The sequence below is a fragment of the Crocodylus siamensis genome, chromosome 1 (assembly GCF_052110815.1).
Source record: "Crocodylus siamensis isolate JL-2025a chromosome 1, ASM5211081v1, whole genome shotgun sequence".
In the NCBI taxonomy this organism is placed as follows: Eukaryota; Metazoa; Chordata; order Crocodylia; family Crocodylidae; genus Crocodylus; species Crocodylus siamensis.
In genome coordinates, this window is record NC_143395.1 from 308,038 (window position 1) to 327,195 (window position 19,158).

At 57.0% G+C, this 19,158-nt stretch overlaps 1 protein-coding gene and 1 pseudogene across 5 annotated transcripts in view; one reads left to right on the forward strand and one right to left on the reverse strand.

Annotated features, from left to right (window-relative positions):
- Nucleotides 1–19,158, reverse strand: part of EFR3B (EFR3 homolog B) — a 131,756-nt gene that overhangs the window by 95,544 nt on the left and 17,054 nt on the right. Inside the window, exon 1 of one of the 5 annotated variants that reach the window (XM_090020804.1) lies at nucleotides 15,992–16,054. The exons of 1 other annotated variant lie outside the window; for it this stretch is intronic. In XM_090020804.1, coding sequence (XP_089876930.1) covers nucleotides 15,992–16,031 — 40 coding nt within the window. In that variant the 5' untranslated portion in view covers nucleotides 16,032–16,054. Of the gene's footprint in view, nucleotides 1–3,691; nucleotides 3,768–15,991; nucleotides 16,055–19,158 lie in introns of those variants that run through there. 3 more of the 5 variants (XM_090020717.1, XM_090020892.1, XM_090021038.1) reach the window with 3 other exon arrangements.
- On the forward strand, nucleotides 10,156–12,094 carry LOC149872457 (uncharacterized; annotated as a pseudogene).

Here is a 19,158-nt window from a genome sequence, read left to right on the forward strand (position 1 = left end):
ACCGTTTCCTAAGGAATCATGCGGGATCTCTGCATGTGCTGCCAGCATGAGACACGGCTCTGGGGTGCTCAGGCGAGAGGGAGCAGGGAAGGACTGAAAACCGGATGACTGCACTGTAAGGACCTGACCCTGGCTGCAGGGAGAGGCAGGGGGTCCCAGCCAGGAGTCCCCCGCCTTGCACTTCCAAGGGCACCAGGCGCATTCATGGGAGCTGCTATGTCGCACCCCTGCCCCTTTAGTGATCATTTCACACACAGGAAAACAGCTTACTGCTGCTGCTAGCAAGGGAGTTGCCCTCCAGCGCCAGAGGGAACTATTTGGGGTTAAAATCCTGCTGCTGAAAACAGTCGGGGGACTGTCTCATGCCAACAAACTCCAACTCAGGGAGTCAAAGCTGCAAGGTTCTTACTCAACACAAGCCTGTGATTCAGCCGCAAACAGATGCTAACTCACAAGTCAGCCCACACATGCTCAAACCCGGGGTCTGGGACATACTAAATATCCTGACAAACCTGGAATGAGTCACCCATTAGAAGAGAGGGCTGAATGCCCAGGGAGCCCCGTGTGGTTTCAGATATCAGGGCACCTGTCTTTGATGGGATGGGCAGAGCTGGCCTCCACTCAGGAGGATGCACAAGCCTGGAAAAGCGGGCAAACAGCACCAGGCATCGGCTGGGGAAGCTTGCCCTGGGCCAGCTAGCTCCCTGCCAGGCTCCAGGATGGTGCAGTCGGCCCCTCCTTAGCAAGAATCAACTCGCACGTCACTCATTTCAGGATCTGAGTCAGGCTTTGCACCTCTTTCCTCCTAGCTTGCCAAGCCAGACGGCTCTAGGAAATGCTCCATACCCAACCACCGCTACATTTCTGGCATCTTTATTCAGTGACACCCTGTCTGCCGGAGAGGCCAGATGGAGAGAAGCATGACTCGGACTGGCACCCAGGGATGGCAATGCAGCACCGGGTCTGGGGGTGGTGGAAAAGGCTTGTTTTTTCCTCTCTGTTGATCCAACCAGCTCTGCTAAGTGTGGAAGGCAGAGGGTCTTTCTGGTGACCAGGTACCCTGGTGACAGGCACGGGCAGCACTGAGACAGCCTTTGCCATCACCTTTGCTGCAGCTTGATCAGGGTTAATACCCATGCATCCCCTTCCACCTCATCCACGGGGCCAGATCATCCTAGAGGGAAGACATGCAACCCCAGGAGTCACCAAGGGCCACGTTTTCAAATGAAGCACCCAAATGTGCCTGGCTTGAGGCACAAGTCCACTGATCTGTGCTGGAACTGGGGACACTTGATGCCTTAGAAAACCAGGCCCTCGGCTTGGGCACTCAAAATTAACCCTTGGAAGATGCGGCCTCAACCTCCCCATGCCTGTTTCCCCATCTACACCACAGGAAGGACGACAGTCCCAAGGAAGTGCATCAGAGCTGAGCAACATACTTGAGTCCAACCCCGCAGTGCAGGGTGGCGTCGTTCCTACAGGATCAGGGACAGCAATCCCCTCCCAGCATCCCTCAGCTGCTATCCATAAAGCCTGGAGGCAGCAGCTACCCTTCCCCTGGTTAAGGACCAGGATGTCCTGGTGAATCCTAGAGTCAGGATGACGTGAATATTTAGCATGTCACACAAAGGGGAAACTGAGGCAGAGGCTGTCATGAGATGCACAGGAAGCAGAGGACACGCAGGCAGGACAAGAGAGCTCCTGGGTCCCAGTCCTAGGCCTGAACCATCTCTCTGGGGGTGTCAGAAGCACGCCCATGCAGGGACCCAAGTGCACTCCCAAGGGCCATAGGAAGGTTTTTTGGGGGCCCTATCCTCTGAAGGCCCAGACTGATCGCCATCCAGATTCACCAACAATGCTTGAGTCCAAAGTGCTCCTCCAGCTCTTCCGGTGACAAGGACCAGCTCTGCCCTTCCCTTTCCATGCCAGCCCTGCACTCTCGCCGGCCGCTTGCCTTACGGACTCAGCCACTTCCAAGGGAGCGGAGACCTGCTCCATGGGCTGATGGAGGGGGCGACGGGGACTCAGCGGGCCCCTCTGACACCAGCCGGGGACTCAGCGGGCCCCTCTGACACCAGCCGTGCCAACATGCCAGTTTCCGTGCCGCCTGGTGCCTCCATCACACCTACATGTACCGCACCACCGCCCCTACATCTACCGGTCCCAAACTGCTTAGCAGGAGGGCAGGTGATCCAAGGGGGAAGAAGCCAGAGCAGCGATGACGCTAGGAACGGCCACGCGAGAGAAGCAGATGCTCGTGGCAAATCGGATACAAACACCGCGGGGGGTGAATTCTTCGGGCCCAGCCCTGTGCTCCCCAAACATGCATCACTCTCTGCCTGGACCCCAGGCCACTCTTCCAGCTTCATGCGAGGCTGCAAAAGGAGACAAGACCAGGCTGCAAACACAGAGCACCCAAGTGCCCCTGCCCATCGCCTCAAGGAGGTACAAGCCCCATCCGGGCCAGATGAGCCGTAAGGAGCTGACCAGACCGCGGGCACAAGTGCGCGGGTGTCTGACAGAGCGGGGTAGATTCGGGGCAGGGAGCGCAGCACCCACACATTGCAAAGAGCACCGGTGTGGGGGCGGAGGAGGCCGGGAGCTGAGTTGGCACTTGTCACGCTTGGTGTCTCAGCACTTCCAGAGCAGAGGAGACAGGAAAGGCCCCCTCCCCTTGAAACAGCAAGGACAATTCAAGAGAATAACGCACGCCCCCACGCACCCGCCAGCCCCTGAAAAGGACAGAGGGAGCCCACCAAGGTCACGGAGGAAACATGCCCTGCTCGCCCATGCTTCGGCCAGCAGCCTGGTGCTGAGTGTGGAAGATAAGCCCCCAACCACAGGTCAAGCACCTAATCCTTGGACTCCTCAAGACGCAGTAAAAAGATTAAATGCTGTTGATAACCCTCTGCTTTCCTCCTGCATTTCTCTCATCCAGAGGGATCCCACCGGGCTGGCAGCCACCTGGGCCAGGCGCCTGCTGGGAGCAGCTTTCCAGCACGGCGGGGCTCCCACCCCCGTGAGGTTTCCCCCAGGGCCTGCCCTCCAGCTCCTCCTAGGGAGAGCGTCGCGGCCCCAGATTTTGGAGTGGGGGCCACTGGAAGAGGCCGAACAAGGGCCGAGGTCGCCTGGGCCAACGGTGCCAGCTGGCTCGCAGGCCCGGCCCGGCGAGCGAGTCGGCCCAGCTAGAGGGGCCGGACGCCGCGGCCCCCGGCCCGGAGCTGTGGGGAGCCGGCCGGACTGCCCCAGGCCCCCCCGGGGCGCCGGGTAAGGGCTCGCGGAGGCACGGCCGGGGAGCAAGGCGCACCTCAGCCCTGCCGCAGACGAGCCGGCCGGCGCCCCGCACGCTGAGGCGCTGACCCCGGAGGCGGGCGCAGGGGGCCCAGCGCCACGTGCTGCCCCGCCCCCGCCTTCGGCCCAGGCCCCCGGGATGAGGGGAAACCCCTCCCCGCGCCTTCGCGACGCACGTCTGCAAGCGGGCACCGCCGGCCTCATCCCCGCGGCCCCCCGCGGAAATGCCGAGGGCGCCGAGCCCCCCGCCCCCAGCCAAGGCATCCCCTCAGCAGCCGCCTCGGCGCAGGCCATCCCAGGGGATCCGCGCCCGGGACCCCCCCACTTTGCCCTCCCGCAGCGGGGGGCGAGGCCACCCCCGGGGCCGGGGCTCGAACCCGTGGTCCCCGCCGGCGCCTACCGTACATCGCGGCGCGGCGCGGCGCGGCGCGGCTCGGCTCGGCGGCGCTCCGGGCGGGGCGGGGCGGGGCGGGGCGGGGCCGGGGGGCGGGGGAGGAGGCAGCGCGGGCCCGCCCACCCGGCCCGGCGCACAGAGGAGCCCCCCCGCGCCGGGGTGCAGACCCCTCGGGGGGGGGGTGCATGGCCCAGCAGCCTGGCCCCTCCCCCCGGCCCTCCAGCGCCCCGCTGCTTTGCCCGGCCCCACCGCAGCTCCCCGGGGCCCATCCTCGCCCCCCAAGACCGGGCCTGGCTGCGAGGCCTGCCCTGCGCTGGTCAGCGGGCGCCCGCACAGCACACGGCCCTCGGGCGAGCGGGGCACCAGCCCGGGCCCTCGGCCTAGGCGACCCTCGAGTTTCTCCGCCAGCGCCCTGCCCGTCTCTGGAGCCCGCCGTCCCGCTTAATCAGGGCTTCTGCACGCCGGTGGCGGATCGCTTTCTCCCGTCGCCGCGCCGCTGAGGTGCCCGCCGCGGCCTGGGAGCAGCCCGGTCTGCCTCGCCCCGCTCAGGCCCGGGGAATCTGCACCGGTAGCAGCCACTGGGTAGCTGGCTAAGTGCTGGAGCGGGCTGGTATAACTAGACCAGTAAAGACAGCCGCTCTAAAACCGGTGTTGCAGCCAGACTGATTTCCCCCAGGCTGACCACCGTCATTCCCAGTAGGGGTACTGGGAACGGACCCCTTGTGAAAATCCAGTCCTCCCCTTTTGCTGGCGACAACCTGTCTGGGATTTGGCGGGGAGGGAAAAAATATCCTCCAGTGTGGCCAAGAGACAGCTATTCCCCCCCTTCCTCCAACACACGTCCTGTGTTTCGCCTGCAGCTGAATTCGTAGGCACACACACATATCCCCCCGTCGCCAGAAAAACCCACAGCAGCCGCAGCTCGGATGTACGGACTCGCGGAGCCTGCCAAGAAATCTGTTCAGCCTCATCCCCCGTGACGTCCGCAGCAGCCTCGCTCCTGGGAATCGGGTGGGTTCGCATGCTGCAGCAACGGCGGGGCCGGCACAAGATACCGTGCTTTTGGGGGCCTCGGCAGTGGCTGCTTTTCAGGGCTCATGCACGTCCCTGCTCGGGTGACAGGAGGGGCCGACATCAAATGGGAAAAAAAAAAAGAAGGAGGGGAACGGGCATAAAAATGCAAATAAATCCAGTCTGGCTCGATTTGGGGATTGATTTTTGGAAGCCCTGGAGGAGACTGACACTCTCTAGTCCTTGAAAAGGGGCAGCCCTTCAAGCTAGGGCTGTCCCATGTATTTATAGGATCAGTTCCTGTTGCAGTTGGACCGTGGCCCCACTCATTTATCCATCGCTTTCCTAGATGGAAAGCTCTTTGGATCAGGGACTCTGCATGTCTGTGCAGTGCCTAGCACAGTCCCCCATGATGCTAATGCAGGTCTCTGGGCACTGGGGTAATAGAAATATTAGAGAAATCATCTAGCACCGAGTTCCTGTCAGGAAGATCTGCTTAAAAGGACCTGGAGGTGACAGGGGACAAGAAGCTGAACAGGAGCCAGCAGCATGCCCTTGGTGCCAGGACGGGCTGCGTTGGGAGGAGCGGTGCCAGCAGATGAAGGGATGTGATTGCTCCCCTTTATTCAGCACCGGGGAGGTCGCATCTGGAGTCCTGTGTCCAGTTGTGCCCCTTCCCCCCCCCCCCCACTACAGGAAGGAGGTGGACAAGTTGAAGAAAATCCAGTGGAGGGCAGTGAAAATGGTTGTGGGGCTGGGGGACAGGACTGGTGAGGAGAAGCTGAGGGAAATGGGTTGCTTTAGTCTGCAGAAGAGAAGACCGAGGGGGATTGAATAGCAGCCGTCACCTCCCTGCAGGGGGGCTGCAAAGAGGATGGAGCTGGGCTGGTCTCAGTGGGGGCAGATGACAGGACAAAGAGCAATGGGCTCAAGCTGCAGCAAGGGAAGTTCAGGCTGGATATTAGGAAAAACTTTCTCACAAGAAGGGTGGTGAAGCACTGGGAAAGGTCACACAGAGGTGGTGGTCTCTCCATCCTTGCAGGTTTTTAAAACCCAGTGGACAAAGCCCTGGCTGGGTCGATGTAGGTGGGGCTGGTCCTGCTTTGAGCAGGGGGTTGAACTAGATGTGACCTCCTCAGATCCCTTTACACCCTCATTTTCTATGATTCTCTGGTTAAACAACTTGACCAAGGCCACACAGAAAGCCTTTGGCAGGGGGAAGTACTGAGCCATTTTTGGTTAACTGGCCTACTGTCACAGATGCCATTATCTTCCTGGGCGCTAGCTGGGCGCCTTAGCTGGGTGCCTGCTGCCTGCACGGCTTTTATGTCTCTTGCTGGAATACAACCCAGCCTTTTTGCTCTGCTCGCTTTGAGCCGAGAGCCGGTGCTTGAAGCTGCTGTAGATTTGGCCATGCTCTGCTGACTTTGGTCGGGCTGTGCTGACTTAACAACCACTGCCTCAGCGGGTATAACTTCTTTGGACTCAAGGTGCCAGCGGAGGGCAATGGAAATGGTTGTGGGGCTGGGGGACAGGACTGGTGAGGAGAGGCTGAGGGAACTGGGCTGATTAGGGAACTGGGCAGGTAAGAAACAGGGGACCAGGTAAGAAACAGGGGTCCAGACAGTCTCCCAAATCGGGGGTGGCACACGCAGCCTTAAATGCCTGTATACTAATGCTCGTAGCATGGGGAACAGACAGGAGGAACTCGCCCGCAGAAGAGCCAGTTCGGACCCAGACATAACAGGGCTTACAGAAACCTGGTGGGATTCATCCCACGACCGGGCAGTTTGCATTGGGGGCTATCGGCTTTACAGGCGGGACAGAGAAGGGAGGAAAGTGGGGGTGGGCGCTCCGTGTCAAGGAGCAATACACACCCTCTGCCAGCAAAATGGGGTCAGAGGGGCAAGCTGCAGTGCTCTGGGTCAAGATACAAGGGGGCCGTGGGGAGAGGGATCGAATGGTGGGGTCTACTAGAGACCCCCCAGCCAACGGGAGGAGCCGGACCGGGAATTTTCGGGCTAGCTTGCAGACGCACTTCAGGCAAGGGATGTAGTTGTCATGGGTGACTTCAGTTACCCGGACACCTCCTGGGAGGAGCAGTCAGCCAGGTCGGACCGTCCCAGGAGGCTCCTGGCCGAGATACAGGACCTGCACCTAACCCAGGAGGTGCGCGGTCCCACCAGAGGAAACGCCCTGTGGGACCTGGTCCTGGCCACAGGCGACGACCTGGTCAGGGGCCTCCGGGTCCTCGACCCCCTGGGCAATAGCGATCATCGCTCGCTGGCATTCACCATCCAGCGCGGGGTGTCGAGGGCCTGCAGCAAGGCGGTAGCCCTAGACTTCAAGAGGGCCAACTTCAACAAGTTGAGGAGATTAGTGGGGGAGGCGCTGGGGCTCCCGAGAGCAGGGGAGCTCGGTGTCCAGGGCGAGTGGTCGTTCCTTAAGGAGACGATACTCAGGGCCCAAGGGGTGTCCATCCCAAAAAGAAGCCAAGGGGGCAGGAGTGCCCGAAAGCCCCCCTGGCTCACCAAGGGTGTCTGGGAATGCCTGCTTGCCAAAAAGGCGACGTACACCCAGTGGAAGGGGGGTGCTATCTCCAAAGAGGAGTATACCTCCTCTGCTCGGGCCTGCGGGGGGCTGTCAGGAAAGCTAAGGTGGACATAGAGCTAGGACTTGCATCCAAGATCAAAGATAACAAAAAGTCCTTTTTCGAATATATAGGGAGGATGAAGAAGGCACCGGGAAATTTGGGGCCCCTGCAAGATCCTCTGGGCAATCTGGTGGTTGCACCAGAGGAGAAAGCAGAACACTTTACCCAATTCTTCACCTCCGTTTTCTTGTGCAGAGACCAGGGACTTCCCCGCCGTGATGCCAGATGGACTCGAGGGGAACACCGCCAGACCTCAGGTTGGGGAGGACCGGGTCAGAGAGCTTCTGGAGGGGCTGGACCTGCTCAAATCAGCGAGTCCAGATGCTCTCCACCCCAGGGTGTTGAGGGAGCTAGCAGGGGTTAGCCCTTGGCACGACTTTACGAGCGCTCCTGGTGCTCCGGCCAGGTGCCGGATAACTGGAAGGTAGCCAGCGTGGTCCCCATCTTTAAAAAAGGGAGGAGAGAGGACCCGGGCAACTATAGGCCCGTCAGTCTTACCTCAATCCTAGGGAAACTCTTTTGAGAAGATCCTCAAGGAGCACATCTGCGATGGGCCGGCTTCAGGGATGATGCTCAAGGGCAAGCAGCACGGTTTCATTAGGGACAGGTCATGTCAGACCAACCTGATTGCCTTTTACAATCAGGTCACAAAGGCAATGGATGCAGGTGTCACCGTGGACGTAGTCTTCTGGACTTCAGCGAGACCTTTGACACCATCTCCCACCCCATCCTCATTAAAAAACTAGGCGACTGTGGCATTGATGCCTCCACAGTCAGATGGACTACAGATTGGCTGGAGGGTCACACTCAGAGGGCGGTGGTGGACGGGTCATATTCGACCTGGGGGGAGGCGGGCAGCGGGGTCCCCCAGGGCTCGGTCCTTGGGCCCGCGCTGTTCAATCTCTTTATCAGCGATTTGGACGACGGGGTGAAAAGCAACCTGTTTAAATTCGCTGATGATACCAAAATCTGGGGTGAGGTGAGCACGCTAGTAGGGAGGGAAAGACTGCAGCAAGACCTGGATAGGTTACAGGGGTGGGCTAGCAAAAACAGGATGTGCTTCAACACTGACAAGTGCAGGGTGCTGCACGTGGGCAGTAGTAACCAACAGCACACTTATAAGATGGGAATCGCCCTTCTTGAGAGCACAGAGGTAGAAAGGGATCGTGGGGTCATTATTGACTCCAAGATGAACATGGGTTGACAATGCGAGGTCACGGTTGGCAGGGCTAACCGCACCTTGTTGTGCATCCACAGCTGCATCTCAAGCAGGGCCAAGGAGGTGATCCTCCCCCTCTATGCGGCACTGGTCAGGCCGCAGCTGGAGTACTGCATCCAGGTCTGGGCGCCGCACGTCAGGAGGGATGTGGACAGCATGGAGAGGGTGCAGAGGAGGCCACCCGCATGATCAGGGGGCAGCAGGGCAGGCCCTACAATGAGAGGCTGCGGGACCTGAATCTGTTCAGCCTCCACAAGAGAAGAATGAGGGGGGCCTGGTGACTGTCTATAAACTCACTAGGGGGGACCAGAAGGGTTTGGGAGAGACCTTGTTCCCCTCGCACCCCCCTGCCCCTGCCAGCATAATAAGGAATAACAGCCACAAGTTATTGGAGAGGAGGTTTAGATTAGACAGCCGTAAAGACTTCATGGTCAGGGCAGCTAGGAGGTGGAGCCAACTCCCAAGGGAAGTGGTGCTGGCTCCTGCCCTGGGGGGCTTTAAGAGGAGGCTGGATGCCTACCTGGCTGGAGTCATCTGAGCCCAGTTTATCTCCTGCCCTGGCAGGCGGTCGGACTTGAAGATCTACACGGTCCCTCTGACCCGACTTCTATGATTATATGATTTAGTCTGCAGAAGAGAAGACTAAGGGGGATTTGATAGCATCCTTCAACTCCCTGCAGGGGGATTAAAGGGGATGGAGCTGGGCTGGTCTCAGTGGGGGCAGATGACAGGACAAGCAGCAATGGGCTCAAGTTGCAGCAAGGGAAGCTGAGGTTGGATATTAGGAAAAACTTCCTCACGAGGAGGGTGGTGAAGCACTGGGACAGGCTCCCCAGGGTGGTGGACTCTCCATCCTTGGAGGTTTTGAAGCCCCAGGTAGACAAAGCCTTGGCCGGGATGATGTAGCTGGGGCTGGTCCTGCTTGGAGCAGGGGTTGGATGAGATGTCCCCTCCTGAGGTACCTCAACACTCATTTTCTCTGATAATATCTCAGGTTCTGATTTGGTTGGTTTTAAAATGCTAAGCACGGTTAGGGCTGTTTGCCATGTAGATGGGAGACCCAGCGTGCTGGGGCCTGGGGAGAAATGCTCCCAAATGAGAGGGCAGACCCTGCCGTCCAGTGAATGAAGCATGCTGCCATGGGCATGGCTGCTGCTAGGCCAGCTTGGAGCAGCCCAGAACAAAACAAACTCTTGAACCCTAATCTGAGTGCAAAAGAGTATCATCTGCTAGAGAGCGCTGATCTCCACCATGTCCTGTCCCGAAACGTGCCAGGAGCTTTAGTCCCCTAGTGAATTTGGGGCTGGTGTCTCAGCCCAGGAAAGGCCCACCCTGCGGAGGCAGGTAGGTCCCTTCTGGGGCCTATTCTCATGGTAGATCCACGCAGCTATGGGCTGATGAGGATAGGGAAGCCATGCCTTGTGCCTGAAGCAAATGAATGCATGGACCCCGGCCTCCATCCCACACAGACCTACAAAGCAGGCATGGGAAGCCAGCTGAGGATACTAGGGCTAGGTCTGACCGATGCAAGCGTCTCTAGCTCTTGATTGCTACCGCTGGAAGGCATGCCCTCCTGCGGGGTCTGCCATGTACCCGGTGAGGGTAGCTGGTGGGGAAGAGCAAGAAGCAGAGGGCACCCGTGATGTCAGCACGTCATTCTGCCCAGACGCTGCTCACGTGGCTATTTGTCCAGGGAGCAGCCCAGCTGCAGTTGCATACCCTGGTCAGAAAGGCTGAAAAGTTGTATGTTGGGTGGGAGATCAGGGTGACCGGTCCCAACAGACCCTAAGTGCCTTGTGCTCTAGCAGGTGTGGAAAAATGCTGGGTGAAGGCAGTGCCAGCCAGCTGCCCCTCGATGCTTCTGCACTGGCTTGCTCTGAGATCTGTGGTGTGGACCAGCCAGACTTAAACAATTACTTCTTGCAGAAAAAGAGAGAGAGAGGGTGAGTTAAATGCTGGCAAATTAAATGCTGGGTCGTCTCTTTTCAGATTATGTATGTGCAGCATTTTCTTTGGCGGGTTTATGGTGCCACATTCCTCTGTGGCTTGAACGCATCATTAACCCTCTGGATGCTGCTGGTTACGCACAAATGCACCCAGAAAGCACCACTGCTGTTACAGAGCTAATTTTTTTAAGTTGACAGATGTCCTCCTGCACTTTGCCACACCATGCAATTATTTGAGCCTTTCTTGGAAGAATCATCCCCTTCAGCCCTTTGTTTCTAATTCTGCGTATTGCATTTGTCACCGCCTTTTCCTGCACTGAGGGCGTGGGCAGAGTGAAAAGTGACCAAACTTTAACATGACCATGCGTGACTGTAGTGTTGGAGTGATGCTGTAGCCCTGATCGTCCAGAAATTATGCAACGGGTAAGGGTTATTGTGGGGGTGATCTCTTTGATTGAACTATGCAGTTGATTTAATAAAAAATATCACCCCCCCCAAAAAAAAATCCTTTCCCTCTTGCAGGGGTATAGGAGAACACCTGGGATTGCCACCTCACCAATCTTAAAAAGCCTTTCACCCAACAAGGACACTCTTCCAGAGAGACAGATCGCACGTTTGAAAGAGCCACCCGGATACCACGTGAAGAATTGCTGCAGTACAAAAGAAAAACCCCCACAAACTGCACACCGCTGGTTTTGACATAACAGCCCTCCCTCGAACCCGTACGGAAAATCCTCAAACAATTGCAACCCATACTAAAAAGAGACCCTACTCTTAAAGAGATCTTCCCCGAACCACCCATCTTAGCCTTCACACAAGCACCGAACCTCACTAACCTCATCACCAGAAACAAACTTCCTCAGGCCCAGAACAGATTGAATGGATCCAGACCACGCCATGCCAAGAAATGTAAAACCTGCCAACACATCTCCACCACCCCCACAATCACTACACCCCATAACAGAGCCACCAGCATTCCTGGATCTTACAGCTGCACCTCCAGAAATGTCATATATCTCTTCCAATGCACCAAATGCCCTGTTGGAAAATACGTAGGAGAGACCAAACAACAACAGCACACCAGAGTGAACGCACACTAGAAACCTATCAAAGATAAGAATACCCAATGACCTCTGCAGGCACATTTCTCAGAAGAAAAGCCACTCTCTCTCCAGTCTCTCGCTTCTAATCCCCAAAGGGAATTTACAAAACACCTTTCATAGATGAGCCTACGAACTTCACTTTAATCCACTGGATGCAAAAAATCATGGACTAAATTTAGATATTGGACTTATGACACATTATAACCTGCCTGACATCTGACTCCTCAGTACCTCCCCGCCATTTACCAGCTACATTCATCGCCCTCCTCCCCCCGCACCCAGCCTCTCTCTCACCCACTGACTCCTCAATTTACATCTTCACTGACTGCCTGTCTTGTATGTACCCCAGCCTCTGGCTTTTTTACTATTCACTTCATCCAGGAAGAGCACACAACAATGGCCGAGACTTCCTCAGCCTGACAAAGGGTTTTTAAACCTGAAAGCTTGCTTAATTTTTTTTTTCAACTATTTAAGTTGGTCTAATAAAAGAGATCAGATTCACCCAAAGAACCTTGTCTGCCTTTCCCTCTCGCAGTGCTTTACAGCGGATTCACTGCTACTGGTTTGTTCAGCAGCTCTCAGCAGAAGCTAAAGACCTGTAACCTTAAACTCTGTTTTGTGCAAGTTAAGCATAGAGAATCAGAGAATCCCAGAGCAGATCCAGAGGTCACATCTAGTCCAACCCTTGCCCGAGGCAGGATCAGCCCTGTGCAAACCAGCCCAGACAAATCTGTATGCTAAACTCTTAGTAAAATGATACAGCCGACTCTGACACAACACCAGACATCACACCCAAAACTTCCACAGGGGAGAAAAATGTCCTGACACATGTTTCAAGTTAGAGGTTCAGCTCCACTCCATAGATGCACGAGCAGACAGAGGGGACCGGTACATCCATTCAGCCGTAAGAAAACAGCTAAAAAACACCTTAGCGCTGGGTCTGCCCCTGGCTTGAGCTGTCCAGACACCAGTCTGGGAAAGGAGTGTCACAGCCACACGCCAGAACCTCTGGGTTATGTTTTTCCTCGGAGTTTGCAGACCCATAACCCCCCAGTGTGGCACCTGTGAGTCACTTGACTTCAGCTACTTGATTCCTGCTAATCTCTTCACTCCGTAAGTGGTAAGAGAGTGTCAGCAGCACTTCAGGTTAATCGAGGCTCAGACCTAGCAAGACCTAAACCCAGTCTATACTACAGTGTGTGCCCTCAATACTCCAGGTAGAACTGCACCTTTGAGTGTCACACCCCAATAAAAACCCAGAGTCACCCTCACTTTCTCCAGCACCCCAGCATGTTGCAAGCCCAGAGCCCAGGATCTTGCAAGCAAAACTGCAGGGCTGTCTTGGCCCCCCTGCCCATATCTCTAGATCCCTCACTGCTTCCAGCTACTGGACCTATACTCTAATGCACTACTGTAACAGAGGCCTGTCCCAGGGGTGGCCATGATACGTGCTGGTTGGTGGCTATTCAGCCCTTGTTTTACCCCAATCTTCCACTTCTGCTCACCTGCCACACCTTGATGTACCTTCAAGAAATGGGAAGCTGCCCCAGGGATTCCCGAGCAACCTCTCATCTGCTTGTGAGCGACAATCTCGGTGCTCCTTGCCTCAAGGGCTAACTACGTCGGCTCTGTCCTCCTCAGTACCCACGCTCGTGCCTTGCAGAAGATCTCATTCACTCTACCCTACTCCCGGGCCTGAGCCTGTATTGGCTCCATCCTTGAGCCCAGCCTGCTTCCCATCTCTGTACTACTCCCAAGTCCCTGGTCCCCCTAGACATCCTTCTGGTCCCTCCCCCCCAAGCACCGGACCTTCTCTGGTCCCATCTCCGTTCCACTTCCAAGCACCTGGACCCACCCTGGTCCTTTCTCCCCCTTTGCTCAGGCTCTAGCCTTGCCCTCACACCTGTGGCCCTGCTCCCAGGCCTATTAGGACCTCCTCCTTGCAGATCTCCAGGTGTCACTCAGGAGCTGCAGTCCAAATCAGAAGATGTTCTCTCAGTCGCCTCCAGGGCCAACTGCCTGCCCAGCACGGGCCCTGGGCTTATACACTGCAAGTCCACCCTCCCTCTGAGTCATTTAGCTCCTGATTGTCTCCTGTCCTACCTGCAGCCTGCCTGCACCAAGCCTCCTGCTACAACCAGATAGACCTATAATGCACCGCAACTGCATATTGCAGTAGGGCGCTCCCTCCGTTCCACAGCCAGCATTTCAGTCAACCCATGGCCAGGGAGGATCCGGTGGGGATGCTGTTGATAGCGTAGCCACTTTGATTCCTGCTCCAATAAAAGTTTAAAACAAACTGCCTGGCAAGGACAGCTGCATTTCTATTCAAGCAGAGCTAAGGGAGCCCACTGACTTCATGGCTCATTATCATCTACGTGATTCCTGCTAATCTCTTCACTCCATAGATGTTAACAACTCTTGATCTTCCACCAATCAAACTAGCCCTTCTTCTACAAGTATTCCTTCTAATAGTGACTCCTGATAATGCTTCTCTGCTCAACCCCCTGTCCAATACAACTGGGATGTTATCTAGGATCCTGTAATGGGTCACTTTGTTCCTAGGGGATTCAAACCCACAACAAATCAGGGGCAGGAAGGGGAGCGGCAGGATTAAAAGCAGGTGGAGCGGACCAGTGGCCCAGCAGTCAGAGGCAGAGGCAGAAGGGGGCTGCAGAGGTGGGGCAAGATGCAATGCCCCTTTCCTGGGATAGTCACTGCAATAGATGACAGAGGCTGTATCAATGGTGCAACTAGGGTGGCATGAAGCCAGGCAGGAGTGGACCCAGAGGGGTTGGTCTCCCTGGACAGGGGCATTGCCAACACCTGGAGTGAGTCCCCCATTGTCCCTGACTCTTTGTGTCTGTATGTTGAGGGTGGAGGGCTGTGAGGGGATGGTGGAGCAGGGCTGAACATGGGGCTATGGGGGATCAGCAGGGGACAGGGTGGAGCCGAGGCCATTCGAGGGGGCAGGGGCAATGCACACAAGGCAGCAAGGGGCACTTTGGGGGACCCACATGTGGGGGTGCAGGGAGCAGCTCTGTCCGTGGCCAGCCTGGGGGGTAACAGCTGGTTTTGCTTGGCTCAGTCTGAACAATCCCGGGCCAGGCCCCAAGCAGATTTGTGACACTTGTATTTGCCTTTTAACTGGAGGAACATCCGTGCGGCGCTACATGGCGATGCTCCCGTCCCTAGATCCACCCCTGGCCCACGGCTCTCCTGTCTGCCCTTTACCTCCCATCCCGTCACCACAGGATGCTTCATGTAAAGGTCAGAGCAGATGAATCCCGGGCCTTATCTCCTTCCTCCCTCTCTGTGCTTAATGTCAGGAGCCGGCCGTGGAGATCCCAAGCATCTTCATGCGACGCGTCTGACTTCAGGGTCGGCGACTGGGAACCGGCTTTAGCCAAGTGCTGATGCCCCAGACGTGCTGGCCCCGGGACCCAAGGGGATGTGGCATCTGTGCTACCTCTCCAGCCCGCATCGGGGCGTGGGAACAGGCCAAACTGTGCCCCTTTGCTCCCGGCATTCGCAGGTGGAGATCAACAGTGGGAGAGAAGGTGGCACCTGCCCGCTCTTTGCATGGCTGGTCCCTGTTGGGCGCCTGGCAGCACTGGAGCCTGAACTTGCAGCTGACAGCTCAGTGCTACAGGCCCCTCTCCAGTGAGGATGGCTGAGTTGGGCAGAAATGGGTGACTGTGCCCACGAGCCCCTGCCCCTATGCCCCTGCAGCCCCAACACAGCAGTGGACAGACCCAGCGAGACCCAACACGAGACAGTAACGCACTCATGCAATACCCTGCCCCAGTTAGACAGGGTGGGGGAAAAGGTGCAGGGCACCTGAAATGGCTTAAGTCTGGGGGAACACCTTCCCCCCGGCCACGGCCAGACTCCAGCAGGCTGCACCCACCCCAGCACCCGTGATCCACGCCGCAGCCAAATCCAGGCTGTGTGGAAGAAGCTGGATGCCGGCTGTAGCTGCTGCAGCTTCTGCCAGCCTAAAATCAGATGCTGCTTTGTGCTCTCTGGGGTCCGACTGGCCCTGAGCACATCAGAGCCGCCCCCCAGGCTCCCTCCCCACTCTACCGAAACTAAGGCTGAGCACGGGACAAGCCTGAGCATTGCTTGTTCCTGCCGTGCTCCTGCCGTGACTTCCTCCAGGACAGTCCCCAGCTGGAGAAGGCAGATGAGAGGGAAAGCATCCCCTGTTTTAGAGGCAGGGAGATGAAGTGACAGGGTCAGGGTCAGAGGGAGAGTCAGCAGCAGAGGGAAGAAGTGGACCCCCCCCCCCCCAGCTCCCTGCTGTAGTCACGAGCCCACCCTGCCCTTCCCTCTGCTCCCCACGCAGACCGGCGCACGCAGGCAATACGTTACCGTTGCAACTGTGATGGTCCAGCATTGCACTGCAGTCCATGAGGCCCGGCTGCTGGGCAGAGCGCGGTGGGAGAGAGTGCAGTGTCCCCTGCCCTGGCAGAGACGCCAGCTGGGCTTGCTGCTCCGGGAGCAGTGTCTGGCCCCCGCTGCCAGCCCGTGCCGGAGCCCTGGCTGCTCCAGCTCCTCAGCGTGGAGGCTCTTGCTGCACTGGCGCCGGCTCCTGCTGTCTCCCGGGGCCTCCGTTTCCTTCCCCGTGCCCCTAATTCTGCCTCATCAGGAATCCGGCCCCCTCTCTGGCTCCTTCAGCAGCTCCTTCTCCTTGCCAGGCTTCCTTTTGATCTCTCCCCCCACAGCCGCACAAAGGCATTGCTACCCAACCGCTAGTTACGAAGCCTTTCCCCCCCCTTCCCCACTCCCACTCCTTCCATGTGTCTCCCAAAACCCTTCTAGCTTCCCCCCTTCCCTCCTGCCAGGGCAGAGAGAAGCTGCCTGAGGTTTTCACCCTTTAAAGGGCCCATTAAAATTCTGCTGTGAACAGTCGAGAGGGAACAGCCCGTGCTTGGAAGCACAACGCGCCAGGCTACAGCCAGCCAAAGTCATCGGCAGGCATTATGCATGGGGAGAAAGCAGTGTAATTATGTATGGGAGCTCTCAGGAGTCCATCTGCTCTGACCCAGAGCCCATCTGAACCAGCCCAGCTCTTGCACTTCCCTTGCTAGAGGTGCCACAGCCTTGCTGGGAGGCATTTCAGACAGGCCTGGATTTTCGAAGCACCGGCGCTGTCTGGAGCTCAGGGAAGAGATACAGAGAAAGGGCACAAGCTTTCGTGAACCCCAAATTCCCTTCATCAGAAGCAGCATCTTTCATAGCCTCTGATGAAGGGAATTTATGTGCTCTATACATCTATATCTAGCTACATCTCTATAGATATCAATATAGAGATGGAGATATACAGACATAGAGACACAGATAGAGTGATACAGATATGGAGATACAAAGAGATATAGAGGTAGGTATAGATATCATATTTAGTTGGTCTATAAAGGTGAATATAAATATAGGTGAATATAAATATAGGTCTATAAAGGTGAATATAGTTGGTCTATAAAGGTGAATATCTCCCCTGCCTTCTGCCTGACTTCAGACTAACACAGCAAACTACATCTCTGGAACCCCAAAATCCCTAGCAGCCCTGCCAAAATCCAGGCTGAATGCATCCCCTCTACCTCAAGGCACTGCACCGGGCCCTTTTCTTGCTGGCTTCTTTCCTAGAGACACCAGAAAGGGGAAGGGGTGTAATCGCTTGTTAGACAAAAGGCTGTTTTTCAAACCCAAGATCTCAGAGGAGCACCCAGCAAGCTCCTTGCTGCATGAGCCCTTGGAGGTCTCCAGCATGGGTGTCATGAGCTCAGGCAGTGTCTGGAGCAGCTTTCAGGACAGCTTCTCTTCTCTTCTCTTCACCAGAGAAGAAACAGGTGCTGGAGACACTGTGCTTTGACACAACCAGCCCTTGTGCCAGCAGCCGCACTTTCCCTCTCAAGGACAAGGCCTTATCAGTCATTCTCTACCCCCTGCAAAGCCCGCTGCTCTGGATTTCTAGGGCAAAACCGATAAATCAAGCCAGACTTTAATCCCTTTCTACCGAGCTGCCTTACTCCCTCAAAACACAGCAAGAAGGATGAATCCCCTGCTTCCCCATGGGGTTTCAAGTCAGCACTGACCCCTGCGAAGGGCTCTCCTGACAAGACAGAAAGCAGCAGGCACCTTCGCAGCCAGCGGACGAGGTGGGAGGGCTGTTTTGCTGCTCCAGCCGACGGCAAGAAATATCTGGGGCAAGGCTGAGCTGGGCACTGGTGTGCCAGCAATGCAGCAAGGTTGCTCTGGAGCAGAGAGAGGGAAACAAGGCAGCTCCTGGGATGGGGCTGGGCAGAGCTGACCCCAGAACAGGGCACGGGTGCATGCGCCGTGCTTTCACCCCCTTGGAAATCTTTAAGCAGCAAAACCCAGGAGCTGGACTTTGACTGCAGGCAGGACCCGGCCCCTGCAACAGGAGACAGCGTAACAGCTGGCAGGAGACCCATCGGCTTTGATGGGCTGGCTTCACTCTCAGAGGAGATTCCCCTTTCGTGTTTGTGTGGGGAGCATAAGGGACCCCCTAGGGCAGGGGAAGCCGGGCAGGGACTGGCGCTAGCTCTGCTCCATCCCTCCCTGGATCCACTGCAACCCCCGTAACGTAGCACAGGGAATGGTCCGGAGATCTTAAGAAAAGGGCTGTGCCCCAGGAGACAGGGGAAGGCATCCCCACCCGGCCTGTGCCAGCCTTTCTGCCTCACCCCAAAGGTGGCAGATCTTAAAACCCTCCAGGCAGGTCCCTTGGGGTCCCCTGCACGGCGGTGATCCCCCAGTCCCTGTTAACCCACCAGCACTGCAGCCCAGAAGGCCTGAGCCCCCCTCACCAGGACATGTAGAAACACAGAGCATCCAGGTCCTGCCCAGATAACACCCAGACAACAAGGAGGGCTGGTTCTGTCTTTGGCCCCACTGTTGCAGCAGCCAAAGCTGCTACCATCTCAGGGGGACACCTTGCAGCACAGGCCGGGCAAGAACATGACTGAGAGCCATCCAGCTCATTGCACTCAAAGGCAACCTGAGGACCACCACCAGCCTGGGGCAGCGGGAGGCTGCGTGCCCCCTGCGCCAGCCCCGAGCTGTCAAGTGCCCAAGATGCAGGAGCCCTGGGAGAGGTTCCAGGCAACCCCACGAGGGGCTGAGCAGAGAGACCCCAAATGGTGGCACCTTTGATGGGTGGGTGACCAGTGCTTTGAAGCAACAGAGCTGCCCAGCTGGGGTAGACTGGAGGGTCCCTCTCATCTCCTGTCTGGTCTCCTACAGCAACCAGGATAGGCTGGGCCCTGGGAAGGGATAGGTGCATTGGGCAGATGTGGGATCAGTCATCTACCCCTGCATCAGAGCACGTACCCCAAAGGGTTAACCAACCAGGCACAAGGAAAGAAAAAACCATTAGGAGGCTCTTGACATATTGGAGGATCGGATCCAAAGAAATCTCCTGAGGTTCAACAAGGACAAGTGCAAAGTCCTGCACTTAGGAGGGAGCAATCCCCTGCACCAGGACAGCCTGGGGGTGACTGGCTGGGCAGCAGCTCTGC